At 44.4% G+C, this 17,033-nt stretch overlaps 2 protein-coding genes across 3 annotated transcripts in view; both read left to right on the top strand.

Moving 5' to 3' along the window:
* The window catches only part of LOC137431766 (inactive dipeptidyl peptidase 10), a 707,001-nt gene that overhangs the window by 283,016 nt on the left and 406,952 nt on the right, over window positions 1-17,033 (top strand). For both annotated transcript variants that reach the window (XR_010985336.2, XM_068123461.2), the window contains exon 2: window positions 10,608-10,722. Coding sequence is in view for 1 of the 2 variants with exons in the window: in XM_068123461.2 (XP_067979562.2) it covers window positions 10,608-10,722 (115 nt within the window). In the remaining variant the exon portion in view is untranslated. The remainder of the gene's footprint in view (window positions 1-10,607; window positions 10,723-17,033) is intronic.
* Window positions 1-17,033, top strand: part of LOC144892876 (uncharacterized) — a 305,686-nt gene that overhangs the window by 79,668 nt on the left and 208,985 nt on the right. The window lies entirely within an intron of this gene.

Here is a 17,033-nt window from a genome sequence, read left to right as displayed (position 1 = left end):
ACCAAAAGCTAATCATTTCGTCCTTGTCACATACCCAACCTCACCACCAAATTTTGTGACACCGTCCACAACTTTGTGAGATATCCTGTTCACAAGCCAATAGACAGAAAGACAGACAGACAGATAAGAAAGAACGTTTGGTTCTAAGCCTGACAGGTATGACTAAAATGGAGAGAATCAATAATTGATTGAATAATTGTTTAATTATGTAATTAAAATAAATAAGTAATAATCGAAAATAATTAATTTGTTAATCAATTGGCTAATAGCATACCTATACCACCAACGTTTTTATCCGAGTCTGTAACTCTTTGAAAATTAATTAAGTAGTTAAATTATAAATTAAATAATTAATCGATTAATTGATTAATCAATAAATCAAAAATATCCTTTACAACCAAATCACTTGGTCACTGTCCTGTCCAAATATCAGCTTCATAGCACAAAAGGTGCCTGAGGTATTGCCAGTTTATAAAGGAAATAAATAAGTACTTAATAAATCGATAATAATGAATTGATTGATTGACCAAAACATAAATACAGTTTTTGCCAATGTGCTTGCTCACTATTATGCCCAAATTTCAGATTCCCAGCTCAAACGATGGCTGAGATATCGCACGGACAAATAAACAAGAAAACCTTGACCTTTGTCCTATATACTGTAGTCAAAATACTTTGACAGCTTCACTTTTGATCTTCGGAATTCTCTGGTATGGTTTGACGAAGATAGCTGAAAGCGTTTGTGAGTTATCACACTCACAGAAAAACAAAGAAACATGCAAGAAAGGACGTCAGCCGGAAGGTAGCCTGACAGGTATGACAAAAATTGAAAGAATCAATAATTGATTGTGTAATTAAAATAAATAAATAATAATCATGAAATAATTGATTTCTTAATCTATTGGTCAATAGCATGCCTAAACCGCTACCGTTTCATCCGAATATGTAACTTTTTGAAAATTTAGTAATTAATCGAAAAGTTAAATAATTAATCAATTAATTGATTAATCAATAAATCAAAAATAACATTGACAGCTAAATCACTTGGTCCCTGTGGTGTCCAAATATCAGCTTTCGAGCTCTAAAGGTGTCTGAGATATTGCCTAGAGAGAAAATAAATAAGTACTTAATAAATCGATAATAATCAAGTAATTAATCAATTAATTGATGAATAAAAAAACAAAAAAAACTAGAACGCCACTCAGTAGAGCGCATACTCCCGCCGTGAGTGGCCGCTGCTGAGCCCTATCTTCCAATGGTAAAAAAATCCTTCAAAAAATTCCTGGATCCGGAATAATATCCTGAGCTTCACCAAAAACTAATCAATTCTTCCGTATCCCAAGGGCAATCATCTCACCAACTTTCATCCAAATCCGTTCAGAACTTTTCCAGATATCTTGTTCACAAACACACAAACACACGAACACACATACACACACTCACACACACACTCACACACACACACACACACACACACACACACACACACGCACACGCACACACACACGGACGGACGGACAAGATCGAATGCATTACTCCCTGGTGGGAGTAATAACGTTTTTGCCGAAGCACGTATTCACTATTATGCCCAAATTTCCGTTTCCGAGCTCAAAGAATGGCTAATACATCACCAAGACAAACGAGAGAACCTTGACCTTTGGCCTTTGACCTATATAGTCAAAAAACATTGACATCCTCACTTTTACCCTTCAGAATCCTCTGGTAAAGTTTGACTAAGATAGCTGAAAGCATTCGTGAGTTATCACACTCACAGATGAACAAACAAACGACACAGACCGTTGTATGATGAAAATGTTAAATTTTCGTCATACCAAACAGACAAGCAGACAGGGGTGAAAAAATAACCTCCATCCTTTACCTTTCGTGGAGGAGGTATAAACACTCAGGTAGAATGAGGGATGTAGGGTGAGTGAAATTAAAGGAAAGGACATGGATTCATAAAGCAGGTGCACGGATCCATGTCCAGAGATATCCCAAATATTAACAGTCATGATGTTTACCCCAAAAGTATGCTTCTACTTTTGTGCTGAGATATTTTACTTAGTTGAAGTAGGATTTCCCAGCTTCTCAGATTCACTCGTGCACCTTATTCGCTACAGAGGCAGAGGCTTTATTGCAAACTGGTATCTCAGAAGCGAACTCACCCCTGATCCTACCTCAAAAGCACATTTTAATCACAGCCTTTTGTTAACCTTTGTTTTCTAATATGGCTAAACAGTTGATAAAAAGCAGGTGGTTAATTTGGAAAGAAGTACCTGCTGTGATATTGACGCCCCTGCTGCCTTTATAATAAGTGTCATGATGTGTTCCACAGCTTAATGTTAATGAGGTTTGGCAAAATGGTGCAAAGGTAGCTACTTACCTTTGAGCTGTGTAAAAGTAATAGGTTCCATTCTCGACCTGACTATAAACTGTCCTCTTTATGAGTTTGCTGTCGTTAAGGGTTTGCCAACTACAATTGTATTGATAAGGAATATTGTCAAACTACCCAGTGTATATTTCCTCAACCAGGAAGCTGTTTCAGCAGTCCTGAATACTCTAGAAAGGTTACAATCTCAATTTGATGATGTTGCAATCTCAGGATCAAGGTTTTAGATGGGGGAAGATAGGTACTTCCTTCACCATAAATGCTCTGTGAAAGCAGAACACAAGTCAATAATTGTTTTATCACAGTTTCCGGCTGCTCGAAAGTTGGAAAATAAGAAATATCCTGTGTTTAAATTGGTTATCTAATGGATAACTAACCGAGGATAGTCCACGGTTGTTGAAAGGCTGGATAAGGGGAGGATAGTTATCCTCCGGATAAGGCTTGGAAAAGGCGTGGTTACAGTCTAGATTGACATATGGTCGAATGTTATCCAATGGACATCGATTTGGACGATTTGTCTCAACAATGGATGGAGATCCTCAATGCCAAACAGGAAATCAGAGCTGTCTCCCTTGACATATCACGTGCCTTCGATACGGTCTGGCACCCGCTCTGCTCACAAAACTCTCCTCCTACGTTATCCATGGAAATCTCCATGCATGGCTTGTGGACTTCCTCTCTGGTCGTAGTCAACGTGTGGCCCTGAATGGATTTCTGTCATCTCCCCTTCCTGTTCAGGCTGGAGTTCCCCAAGGTAGTGTTCTGGGCCCTGTGCTTTTTCTGGTCTTCATCAATGATCTCTCCGACTCTCTGGAAAATCCTCTCTATCTCTTTGCTGATGACTCCACTCTCTGCCGCTCCATTCCTCTTCCCTCAAATCGGCAGTCTGCAGCCTCCTCACACTCTGCAGACTTGAACAAACTCACAGAGTGGTCAAACAAGAGGAACATGTCTTTCAATCCTGACAAATCTCACACTCTCACGATGTCTTTCAGAAAAGACCGACTGGACAACCCTCCCATGTACTTTCTCAACAATCCTCTCCAAGTAGTTCTGTCGCTCAAGCTTTTGGGTCTCACTATCTGCAATGATATTTCTTGGGAAAACCACATTGCCAAGCTGGCCTCCAAAGCTAGTCGCCGACTGGGAATCCTCCGTCATGTGAAGTCCTTCCTTGGCACACCTGAGCTCCTCCACATACAAGGCTTTCATCCGCAGCTCAATGGAATACTGTTCCCCCCTCTGGGCTGGTGCTCCTGCCTCACACCGAGCTCGGCTTCACGCTGATAAAACCAAAGCTTTCAGAATCATTGGAATCTCCTGCGATGAAGCTAACTCCGAAGGCCTCTCACTCACTCACCACAGGCAGGTTGGTGGTCTTTCTGTCTTCTACCGACTCCTCTCCGGCCTTGCTCCCCCAGCTCTCTCTGTGCTCTGTCCCCCAAATAATCCTACAGGTCGCACAAGATCTGCCAGCCAGCCTCTTATGGTTAAGCTGTCAAAATCTAGGCTCTCTGCTCACCTTCACTCCTTCATTCCCCTTTTCTCCCACCTCTGGAACAAACTTCCCCATTCCCTTCAATCCCACTCCTCCCTCCAGGTGTTTAAAACAGCTATTCACCACCATCTATTATCTTCCCCCATCCAAAACCTTGATCTTTTCTACCTCCGCTAATTCACCCCAGATACACTTTTTTGAAATTCCAACTTCTTTCCTGGAAGTCCTTGCAGTGTCCATATGTTTAATACCTCTCCCACCGCCCCCCAAGCCATCTCCCTCCCACAGTTCTCTCGATGTCACTGCTCTCAAATGTTGTGTTTGTGTCCGTCCTTCCCCCTCTCTTCCCATCTTGTCTACCGCTCCCCTTATTTTTTGTTTTATGTGTCGGTTTGACTTTTTGTGTGCGTAATGTTAGCTCTTTCACGAGCCTCGATCTTGTATACAAAAAAAATAATAATAATAATAATCTGTACATTGGTTAGTTACCCAATGTGTAGTGGATCACATTTGCACATCCGTACATGACACAATGGATCAACACGTTTGCATGTCCATACATGACACATTGGATCAACATGTTTGCACATCCGTAAATGACACATTGGATCAACATGTTTGCACATCCGTACACGACACATTGGATCAACATGTTTGCACATCCGTACATGACACAAGGGACCTACATGTGTCGACGTTCATACGTTCTTCCAGCAAATGTCGAACAACGCTGTATCGTCTGCCATTTTGAATTGGACAAACCTACATGCGCACCACTAACCGCCAATAAGGCGTTATTCTGCCCAGAAGAGACTGGATAAAGTTAAACGGAAAAATCACCAATTTATTCAGCGGATAAGGTTATCCAGGCTTTGAGCAACAGAACCTATCCTGTGTGTAAATGTTATCCACCAGACACTGTACGTGATTTATCCACAGGATAGTGCTTATCCGGGCTTCTATCAACCCGGCCCTGGTGTTGGCTTAACGGTTAAGGTGGCCGACTTTAGATCTTAGGGTCTTGAGTTCAAGCCCTTGTCGTGCTGTTAAATCATACCAACTGAGCTGACTCAGCCTGTCATCCCTCTGAGGTTGGCAAAATGAGTATGAGTGGGCTATGTTTGTAGATTTTGTGAAACCTGTCCCGGTACTGCAAACCCGAGAGCTTTGTTTTGTATTTTTTGAAGTTTTTGTATGCATTACGGTCTGAAGGAGTGGTGGCCTGGACTAGGGCTTGTATAATTGATGGTAGTCCGGATGAACTGTTGGTAGGTTGTTAGCAGTGATTCTTTGTGTTGTCCCAAGCTGCTTTAGAGAGTAGTTTTAGTGTGTGGATTTTGTGGATATATCCTAGGCAGTGCTTTGATCTTGAGTGAGGAGCTGCAGATGATCACCTTCATGTGGTGGCTCCAAATTCAAGAAGAAGCAGATGATCCTCGTCACCCTCCCCTCTGCAGTCCTTCTACGATGGAAGAACTACAGGATGGTGGACTCGAGCAAAGGCGCAAAGCAAAGCATCTGGAGATAAAATACAATAAAAACTACAACCAGCAATCCTGCAGCGATGTATTGCGGAGTGCGGTGGAAAAAATAATCTCGCCATTTTGTTATCTGAAGTTTTCTTGTGGGCATTGGTTGTACGAGTAGATCTGTTGGCTGCATATGATAATTTGAACCATTGCAGACTCCTCATCAATAAATCATATTTATTCTGTGCGACAAACAAACAAACAAACAGACAAACAGCCAAACAAACAGACAAACAGCCAAACAAACAGACAAACAAGCAGACAAACAGACTCAAATGCAATAACCTCTCCTCTGGCGAGGGTAATAAAGCACAGCGACAGACATCTACTCTACAATCAGTTGCCATTGCGTAGCAGGCTGAAGTCGAAAAAGAGTTTCCTCATCGGTGGACCCTGTTTCCACAAAGATCCAAATGTGGCGCAAAATCCTGATAGGTGATTCCGACACTGCCAGGCTGGAGCTGCAGCCCACAGAGTGCTCGCAGGATCGAACGAGCCCTGGCAAGAATGGCGGCGTCTTAACCATCTGCGTGTTGGGGTAGGATGCTGCAGGGTATCCCTAAATAAGTAGGGATACAGCAACGACCCCCGACGATATGTGACTGCCAAGAGTATCCCCAGACGATGTCGCACCTGTGGGATCCTCAAACAAAAATGCACCTTGAGTGGCCAGGCATGTTTTAACGAAAATGCCAAGGCATGTGTCGAAGCATGGAAGCACCTGGTGTGGCAGAAGAAGAAGAAGAAGTGGGCATTTAACATCTTTTGTGGCCATTTAACACGCTGTTAATATCTAGGGTCGAGGCATTTAACATTTAACATGCAGAACATGTTGTGAAAAGAATAGGCCATTGATAAATATGAAGATATGCACAAGTAAATTTTGAAAAGAAAAGAAAAGAAAAGTTCAGTACCCTTGCCAAATACCACTTTTATGCCTTCACCATAGGAGGGAAGTCATGGAGGTGGCACTGCATGAGCAGCATAGCGATGCCTTCAGGAATAAATCAAGAAGAAACGACTTCAGATGAGAGAGGAAGTTTATTTTTGAGATCAGATCCAAGATGGCCGACTGGCAGCCATTTCGTTCCTTAAACGTGTCCCCAACCATTTCTCGGCCATGCATGGACTGATTTTGTTCAAACTTGGCACAATGGCAATACATGAGAGTATACACATGCAGAAAATTTTGATTTGTAATCCGACCAAAGATAGCCGACTGGCGGCCTATCACTCCATACAGCAAAATTGCTAAAACCACGGGGACTATGACATTTTATGTCTTTTTCTCCTTTTATTGAGCAGAGGATTGGCCACCTTGTTTTGTCGAATCCTTGTTATTCAATAACATCCATGGTAGCTCCATGAAGCTCCATGAATGGTGGAGCTGCAATCATTCAAAATTATATCAGATTGCATAGGAATTGGAAAAATAATTGGACTTGCAGAATTCTTATAAATGCGTAATGATCACAAAGTTCACAAGTGATACCTTCATTTGATATTACAATGTTGAGCTTTTAATTATCAAGTATTTCCACTTGACCCAGACAAAAATTGTCATGGACATCCACGGAGGATAATGAACACTGGATGCATATGCTTTGTTGTGGATAGAAAGTGTTAACCAGTTCCAATTTTGTCCAACACCGAGTAGTGGCCATGTATTATGCTCACAATAAGGTTGAAAGGACATTAGACATTTTCCTGTTGGCAATATTTGAGAAATCAAGACTCATAGAAGAGATAAATATTCTTAGCACCCACATCATGATGCAAGTTCATATATAATTTAATTATTTGTTTCCTTATCGTCTCGTACGTCCTTCCCAATGTCCTTGCCCTGTTATACTGCATATATGTACAAGTTTCTTTCGATGAGCCTGAAGGTGGGCCTAAACTGGCACATGTTTCTTGGGCTGTTTACAGATTTTATTTTATGCAAAACAATTTGGCATCCTGCCTTACTCTCCAAACTCTCTGCTTATGGCATCCAAGGCCAACATCACACATGGCTCACTGACTTGCTCTACTCTCTTCACAAAATGTCCATTTTTCCCTCCTGAGAGTTTTCGTCTGCATCCATCTTGTCCACCCGATGCATCATCTCCTGCCCCTCATTCCTCCCCACACCCATTGTTTGGCCAAGCATACCTATATCTTGGCCTTTAACTATGTTGTTGTTGTTGTTGTTGTTTTCCCCTCTCTCTCAACCGATCATTTTGTACTGTTGCATCCCAGTCCATTGAGTGTACTAGTACTAGACCTTCCACGAGCCCCGATTACATATACAAAAAAACAACAACAAGCGAGGACAGATACATGCAAATTACACAGCCTCGATGCCAAATAAATAAAAAACATATCCTCCTGCACGTGGCATCGCCGGGGCATCTTCAGTGCCTGGCGATGCTGCCCCGTGCAGCACATGGAGACGGTATTGGGAGGGAGAGGTGTACCATAATCGATTGATTAATTGCATAATTAAAAGAAATAAAAAATAATCGTAAAATAATTAATTTCTTAATCAATCGGCTAATGGCATACCGAAACCACCAGTGTTTCATCCGAAGCTGTAAATTTCAGAAAATTAAATGATTAATCAATTAATTGAAAATATTAAATAATTAATTGATTAATGGATTAATCAATAAATAATTAATTGATTAATTCAATCAATACATAAAAAATACCCTTTACAGCAAAATCAGTTGGTCATTGTCGTTTCCAAATATCAGCTTCCTAGCTCAAAGAGTGCCTGAGATATTGCACAGATGAGAAAGGAAATAAATAAGTACTTAATTAATCGATAATAATTAAGTAACTAATCAATTAGTTGATAAAAAAAATACCGTTTATGGCAAAGAACGTGCTCACTATTGTGCCCAAATTCCAGCTTACTAGCTCGAAGGATGGCTGAGATATAGCACAGATGAGAAAGGAAATAAATAAGTACTTAATTAATCGATAATAATTAAGTAACTAATCAATTAGTTGATTAAAAAAATACCGTTTATGGCAAAGAACGTGCTCACTATTGTGCCCAAATTCCAGCTTACTAGCTCGAAGGATGGCTGAGATATAGCGCGGACAAACAAACTAGAAAGAAAGAAAGAAACCGGAGTGAAAACTGAGTACTCCCTTTCAGCGCGTGTCATCGCCGGGTCCCCCTCGGTGCCCGGTGATGACGTCATGCAGCTCCTGGAGATGGAACAGGAAAGGAGCGGTGCACAACAAAAAACAAAGAGTGTGCATACATTTGCAAACCTTACAGACATCTATAATGTCCCTGAACTCTCATCAGTCTGGGCTCTACTTTACAGAGTCAAATTGACAATGCTCTTCGTCTCTTTCAAGAAAAAATTCACCCTTGAAGCAACACTTCGTCTCACCTGGGTGAAAAGCATTTACCTATTGGCTAATTGACATACGTTCACAAGCCTTTGGAAGATATGTGCACCTACGTCAAGAGATAATTCGATATTTGTTCCCACTGCCATCGGAAATATCCAGCAGGCCCTGCGTATTAGTCTTTTGTCTTCGTCGCTGTACAATGTCGGATTCTTGTATAATTACCTTGTCAAGGTATGCTGAAACCCTCGATTATGTTGCCTCTGACATTGTTTTTGTTAGAATGGTGTCGCATGCTGATGACTGGCAGGTGTTGCTGTATTAATTTCTGTCTTGAGCAGAGTTTGCCTTGAAGCCGGGTGGCGGAGGACGCTTTTGTGTCTGACTAAGGTCTTCCAAGACACCTTACCCAAATTATTCTGCGTTTTTATATTATTGCTGTCAGTGAGAGAAAGTGGAATGTAATGGAGGGCGCGAAGTGAGTAGACAATGAGTATGACTGATATTGAAGAGAAAAAAACAATAGATATACCTAAGTGAGACACATACGCACAGATTGATACAGTACGGCTGTACGGGGGAAGCTGCATGTCATTCCATATCCCCTAGATATGTAATACAAGATCAGATATACCTGTACACACATATGGGTCTTGCAGGTACAGGATTGGGGGTAGACGCACGTTTTTACGATAATTAAACGATCAGACACAACAAACAGGCACAAGTATTTGATTAGCACAACTGGGTTTGTAAATTGAGCATCGCAGCAATTGCCGCTTCCATATAATCTCGAGAACAGTTCCGCAGTTACATCACCTGATGACGCCAGCTGCACATGGTCTATCTGCCATGTTGTGAGGGGGCATCCACTGGCAAACGTTGGACTTGCATAAATAACTAGAGCTTCCAGGGAAGCAGAACTCAACTGAACTGACTGGACAACTTTAAAGTAGGTCAGTTGTCTGTACTAGATTTGACTTAAATGAAAAGCCAACAACCTTGTGTAATAATTTTAAGGTCCTTGTATCCTTATGCTTGTCCTTGTTTTACAATTGATACAATGTTACACTTTGCAACAATGTTGCAGAAATATAGTTGTGTAGATAAAAAGAAACGGGTGTAATTCGCTGTCAAAGTCACCCACCCCCACATCATGTCCCAGTGAACATGCCCACAAAACGTCGCAAGTGCATTATGCCGGCCTATGGCGGCCATTTTGTGACAGATCGGGTTGACATGCGATAGCCACCTACCTTGTGTGGTAAGAGTCTCACACACCAAGTTTGATCAAAATCCATAAATATTTGTGGACGTTAAAGTCTTAACGTCGTTTCGGAGCTGAAAACAATATGGCGGCCTATGGCGGCCATTTTGTGACGGATCGGGTTGGAATGTAACAGCAAACTACCTTGTGTGGTAAGGGTTAAACATTCTAAGTTTGATCAAAATCTGTTAATATTTGTGGACGCTAGAGTGTTAACGTCGTTTTCATGACCAAAAACAAAATGGTCGCCTAAGTCCGCCATTTTTCAACGGATCGGGCTGAAATGTAATACCAACCCGGTCCTTGGGGTAAGGATGCTGCATGTCAAGTTTGATCAGAATCCGTTGATATTTGTGGACGCTGGAGTGTTAACGTCGAAAAGTTAACGGACAACAGACGACATACGACGACGACGGACGCCGGAGGGTTCAGTATGTGATGAACTCAAGGGGACGGTAGTCCAGTTGAGTTAAAAATGGACTTTGTACATACAGCTAGGCCTTCTTATTAGGAGGTTTTCTATCTATCATAGTGTGGTTCCAAACAATTGCTTTATTTCTGTGTTTGTGACAGGAACTATCCACAGGAGAGACAAACAACCAAAACTGGAAGGGTATGGCCATCGCCTTGCTGGTCATCATCTTCGTCTGCTCCCTCATTGTCACCTCAATTGTCCTACTCACACCCGGTAGGTTCCAAGGGAAATTCTCATCTTTCCATCCATGCTTGTGACCTCTTGATTGTGATCTTCCAACTTGTGATCCACACTTGTGATCTTTCAACGCGGTGTTCTCGGCTTGCTTCAATTGCCAGTTGTTTGCCATCTTTGGCCTACCACGAGCACTCTGAACTGTAATGGAAGCAAATGCGTAATAAAAACAACCACTTATGGAAAAGAATTATAATAAAAATTGAATTTAAAGTTTTAGGAGGTTCTGCAAATGTAAAGAGATAAAATATTAGGGGTTTAAATTCAGAAGTAATTTCACTGCCTTACACCATGGTGCCACATTAGCAGGCCCTCAAATTCCACTCGGTACTCCCTCGCTATGATACTTCACCGAAAGGAAGTGCTGCATTGTTTTTTAATTCAACACCTATTTGAACTCTTACTTTTAGTAGGCTGGTGCTCAACTGAAAAAAAAAATCACTCGGCGAATGGTCGTTTGAAATCTCAGGTATTATTGTCCCTTGTCGAAGTCTGCTTTAACTTCCAGTAAATCTCTGCCAGATGAAGCCAAAACTGCCATGGTGATGGGAATGAGGTCCACAATTCACTGATTTATGCTTGTTCTGGAAGACATTTTTCTGCACCACTGGAGAAGTAATCTGCTTGCGGGGGAGGTTGTCAGATGTAATGTTGTAGCATGTCATTTGCACCACAAAATCCTGCATTGATAAATATCTACACCTATAAAAGGCAAAAATCTCTCTCTCTTTCTCTCGCTCTCTCCCCTCCTCTCTCTCTCCCTCTCTCCCCTCCTCTCTCTCTCCCTCTCTCCCCTACTCTCTCTCTCCCTCTCTCCCCTCCTCTCTCTCTCCCTCCTCTCTCTCTCCCTCTCTCCCCTCCTCTCTCTCTCCCTCTCTCTTCCCCTCTCTCTGTCTCTCCCTCTCTCCCCTCCTCTCTCTCTCCCTCTCTCCCCTCCTCTCTCTCTCCCTCTCTCCCCTCCTCTCTCTCTCCCCCTCCCCTCTCTCTCTCTCCCTCCCCATCTCTCTCTGCCTCTCTCTCCCTCTCTCTCCCTCTCTCTCCCTCTCTCTCCCTCTCTCTCCTGATCTCTCCTGATCCCTCTCTCTCTCCCTCTCTCTCCCCCCGTCTCTCTCCCCCTCTCTTACCCTCTCTCCCCTCCTCTCTCTCCCTCCCTCCCCTCTCTCTCTCTCTCCCTCCCCTCTCTCTCTCTCCCACCCATCTCTCTCTCTCCCTCCCCATCTCTCTCTTCCTCTCTCTCCCTCTCTCCCCTCCTCTCTCTCTCCCTCTCTCCCCTCCTCTCTCTCTCCCTCTCTCCCCTCCTCTCTCTCTCCCTCTCTCCCCTCCTCTCTCTCTTCCCCTCTCTCTGTCTCTCCCTCTCTCCCCTCCTCTCTCTCTCCCTCTCTCCCCTCCTCTCTCTCTCCCCCGCCCCTCTCTCTCTCTCTCCCTCCCCATTTCTCTCTGCCTCTCTCTCCCTCTCTCTCCCTCTCTCTCCCTCTCTCTCCTGATCTCTCCTGATCTCTCTCTCTCTCCCTCTCTCTCCCTCTCTCCCCTCCTCTCTCTCTCCCTCTCTCCCTCTCTCCCCTCCTCTCTCTCTCTCTCCCTCCCCTCTCTCTCTCTCCCTCCCCATCTCTCTCTTCCTCTCTCTCCCTCTCTCTCCCTCTCTCCCCTCCTCTCTCTCTCCCTCTCTCCCTCTCTCCCTCTCTCCCCTCCTCTCTCTCTCCCTCTCTCCCCTCCTCTCTCTCTCCCTCTCTCCCCTCCTCTCTCTCTCCCTCTCTCCCCTCCTCTCTCTCTCCCTCTCTCTTCCCCTCTCTCTGTCTCTCCCTCTCTCCCCTCCTCTCTCTCTCCCTCTCTCCCCTCCTCTCTCTCTCCCTCTCTCCCCTCCTCTCTCTCTCCCCCGCCCCTCTCTCTCTCTCCCTCCCCTCTCTCTCTCTCTCCCTCCCCATCTCTCTCTGCCTCTCTCTCCCTCTCTCTCCCTCTCTCTCCCTCTCTCTCCTGATCTCTCCTGATGTCTCTCTCTCTCCCTCTCTCTCCTCCTCTCTCTCCCTCTCTCCCCGTCTCTCTCCCCCTCTCTTACCTTCTCTCCCCTCCTCTCCTCTCTCTCCCTCTCTCCCCTCCTCTCTCTCCCTCCCTCCCCTCTCTCTCTCTCCCTCCCCTCTCTCTCTCTCCCTCCCCATCTCTCTCTTCCTCTCTCTCCCTCTCTCTCCCTCCCTCCCATCTCTCTCTCTCTTCCTCCCCTCTCTCTCTCTCCCTCCCCATCTCTCTCTTCCTCTCTCTCCCTCTCTCTCCCTCTCTCCCCTCCTCTCTCCCCCTCTCTCCCCTCCTCTCTCTCCCTCTCTCCCCGTCTCTCTCCCCATCTCTCGCCATCTCTCGCCTTCTCTCCCCTCCTCTCATCTCTCTCCCTCTCTCCCCTCCTCTCTCTCTCTCCCCCTCTCTCTCTCTCTCTCCCTCCTCTCTCTCTCCCTCTCTCCCCTCCTCTCTCTCTCCCCCGCTCTCCCCTCTCTCTCTCTCCCTCCCCATCTCTCTCTTCCTCTCTCCCTCTCTCCCCTCCTCTCTCTCTCCCTCTCTCTTCCCCTCTCTCTGTCTCTCCCTCTCTCTCCCCTCCTCTCTCTCTCCCCCTCTGTCCCCTCTCTCTCTCTCTCTCCCCATCTCTCTCTTCCTCTCTCCCTCTCTCCCCTCCTCTCTCTCTCTCTCCCTCTCTCCCCTCCTCTCTCTCTCCCTCTCTCTTCCCCTCTCTCTGTCTCTCCCTTTCTCCCCTCCTCTCTCTCTCCCTCTCTCCCCTCCTCTCTCTCTCCCCTCTCTCCCTCCCCTCTCTCTCTCCCCTCTCTCCCTCCCCTCTCTCTGTCTCTCTCTCCCTCTCTCTCCCTCCTGATCTCTCTCTCTCTCCCTCTCGCTCTCGATCTCTCTGTCTTTGTTTGTATGTGTTCTATGCACGGCCACATTTTTTAAGTTACAAAGTTGCAGACTCAAACTCAGGCTAGACATTTTACAGGAGCATGTGTGTACCTCGTTTCGGGCATCCTGCCAGCCTTACACTGAGTGCATGTAGAGTAAATAAGCGCAGGTAGAGTAAATGCATGTTGTAACCTGCTGAGATAAGTGGATATATTGTGCGTGCAAATAAATCGTTTTACATCACCTTCTGAAGGAAGACATGTTCAGAGATGCAACACACCGTGCTTGCTGGCATCGCGGGAAGATGTGGTTGGGGAGCAGGAAAAAGGAAAGTGGGGAGCAGGAAAATGGAAGGTGGAGAGAAGGGAAAGAAAATGGAGGAGGGAAACGGGGGGTTAAGGGCAGAAGGGATGAGGATAATCTTTGGATGAAAGGGGGGAAGGAATGGTTAAAATTTCAACAATTTTTTTTTTTTTGTATGCTAGATCGAGCCTCGCGTAAAAGCAAATAGTAATCACAAAAAAACATAAAAGGACACATAAAACATAAAATAAAGGGAGCGGGAGGCAAGATGGGGAGAGAGAGGGAACCACACAAGTACAACAGTAGAGAACAGGGACATTGGGAGATCTGTGGGAGGGAGAGGGCTTGGAGGAGGTGGGAGAGGTTAAAAAAAAAAACACATGGTTACTGCTCGGACTTCCAGGAACGAAGTCGGTATTTCAAAAAAGTGGATCTGGGGTGAATTAACGGGGGTAGAAAAGATCAAGGTTTTGGATGGGGGAAGATAAGAGATGGTGGTGAACAGCCGTTTTAAAGACCTGGAGGGAGGAGTGGGATTGAAGGGAGTGTGGGAGATTGTTCCAGAGGCGGGAGAAAAGAGGAATGAAGGAGTGGAGGTGAGCAGAGAGTCTTGATTTTGGCAGTTTCACCAGAAGAGGGTTGCAGGCAGATCTTGTGCGACCTGAAGGAATATTTTGCGGACAGAGCACAGACAGAGCAGGCGGTGCAAGGCCGGATAGGAGTCGGTAGAAGACAGAAAGACCACAGACCTGCCTGTGTTGAGCAAGTGAAAGACCCTCAGAGATAGCGTCATCGCGGGAGATTCCAATGATTCTGAAAGCTTTGGCTTCAACAGCGTGAAGCCGAGCTAGGTGTGAGGCAGGAGCACCGGCCCAGAGGGGAGAGCAGTACTCCATCAACCTGCAGATGAAAGCCTTGTATGTGGTGTGGAGCTCAGGTGTGCCTAGAAAGGACTTTGTACGACGGAGGATGCCCAGTCGGCGACTGGCTTTGGAGAACAGCTTGGAAATGTGGTTTTCCCAGGAAAGATCATGGCAGATAGTGAGACCCCAAAGCTTGAGTGACAGAACTTCTTGGAGAGGATTGTTGAGAAAGTAGATGGGAGGGTTGTCCAGACGGTCTTTTTGGAGAGACATAGTGAGAGTGTGAGATTTGTCAGGATTGAAAGACATGTTCCACTTGTTTGACCAGTCTGTGATTTTTGTTTTTCTTGTGAGTTTTTGTTTCATACAAAATTGGAGGAAGGGTCCATATATAGTATTCGTATAACCTGGAAATAAATCATATTTTGTTTGCGTGCTTGCTTGTAATCAATCTATCATGGTCTCTAAATATTCAAATGAACTTTCATTCTCCATCTTTGTCCCTCATGTGTCAAAAGTTCCTTTAGAATTTCTCGAATACGAATGTTCCACTACAGCACCAATTGGCACCTAATTCTGCTGATTGTGAGGGTGTATATTTACACAGCAATACTTATTAAAATGCATGAATGCTAATTCATTTCCATGCAAATGCACTAGATTTTGTGTTTTATGTGGTAAATGAGGTTCGGCTGGTATAACTGCATCTCCCAAACATGGGATATTTAACAGCATTTACTCAGTATTTTAAATAGTGACCATTAAAACCATGAGGCAGTTTGACACAAGGCCTTATATAATCCGCAGTGGCCATAATTGGCAGAATGGGCCTTTTTTTTCCAATCTCAGTGCAAATCCCCCAGCTCTCTCTGTGCTCTGTCCCCCCAATATTCCTACAGGTCGCACAAGATCTGCCAGCAACCCTCTTGTGGTTAAACTGCCAAAATCAAGACTCTCTGCTCACCTTCACTCTTTCATTCCCCTTTTCTCCCGCCTCTGGAACAAACTCCCCCACTCCCTTCAATCCCACTCCTCCCTCCAGGTCTTTAAAACAGCTGTTCACCACCATCTCTTGTCTTCCCCCATCCAAACCCTTGATCTTTTCTACCCCCGCTAATTCACCCCAGATACACTTTTTTTTTTTTTTAAATTCCAACTTCTTTCCTGGAAGTCCTTGCAGTGTTCATTTGTTTTATACCTCTCCCACCTCTCCCCAAACCCTCCCCCTCCCACATTTCTCCCGATGTCCCTGCTCTCAAATGTTGTGTTTGTGTCCTTCCCCCTCTCTCCCCATCTTGTCTACCGCTCCCCTTGTTTTTTGTGTTTTATGTGTCGGTTTCACTTTTTGTGTGATTAATGTTCGCTCTTTCACGAGCCTCGATCTTGTATACAAAGAAAAGAAAAAAAACAACCCAAAATCCCACTCTGGCCAAAATATAAAAGGGTTTCACACAACTTTGCCCTGAGTTCATGAATGATTGGACTATTGCTTCAACAGCAGCAACATGATGATTATACTAATACTAATAGTAATAATCCGCTTCAATAGTCCTTTGGGTGCAAAAAAAATTAAATTCTCTTTCCAGAATTGAGAATTGCAAGGTAATGCCAAAGCAGGCCTCAATCGGAGCAGGAATTTGGCCATGGTACTTGTAAACAATAACCCACTCTTGTCAAAAGGAATTGTGGGGATCATCATTGTCCACAAATGAATCCTAATATATGGGACACCCAGGTCGAAAATCCCACCAAAAACCTATAGGACATAAAAATCCAATAGGAAATTGGACCAATGGGATCTGCTGGTTTCAATAAGGAAAGTGAAATACCAGACCAGTAGAAAATATCAATAAAACCAGAAGGTCAATGTATTTTGTGTTTGTTTATAACAAAATATAATAAAAAGTATTTTGGTTGGTCAATGGGTTTTCAGACCAATTATGATTCAAGATTTACGATTGTGTTGGCTTAGCGGTTAGAGTGCCGGCTTGGGATCCTAGGATCCTGGGTTCAAATCCCAGTCGATCGCTGAATTAACGCCAGGGGGGTTGACTGAGCCTGTCATCCTTCCGAGGTCGGCAAATTGAGTACCAGCTCACTGGTAATTCCCTGTGTGTCGCAAGAGGCGACCAACAGGGTTGGCGGCAGGAAGGGCATCTGGCCATAAAACATTGCTTCAAAAAGGGGACGAAGGTGCCCGAAAAAGGCCAACCCCTGCTCTGCGGGGAAAAATGGCTTCTAAAAGGTTGTTTT

This window comes from Myxine glutinosa, chromosome 7 (assembly GCF_964187855.1).
Source record: "Myxine glutinosa chromosome 7, kmMyxGlut1.1, whole genome shotgun sequence".
NCBI lineage: Eukaryota > Metazoa > Chordata > Myxini > Myxiniformes > Myxinidae > Myxine > Myxine glutinosa.
Note: the sequence above shows the minus strand (reverse complement) of the source record. Positions and strands in the feature narration are given on the sequence as shown.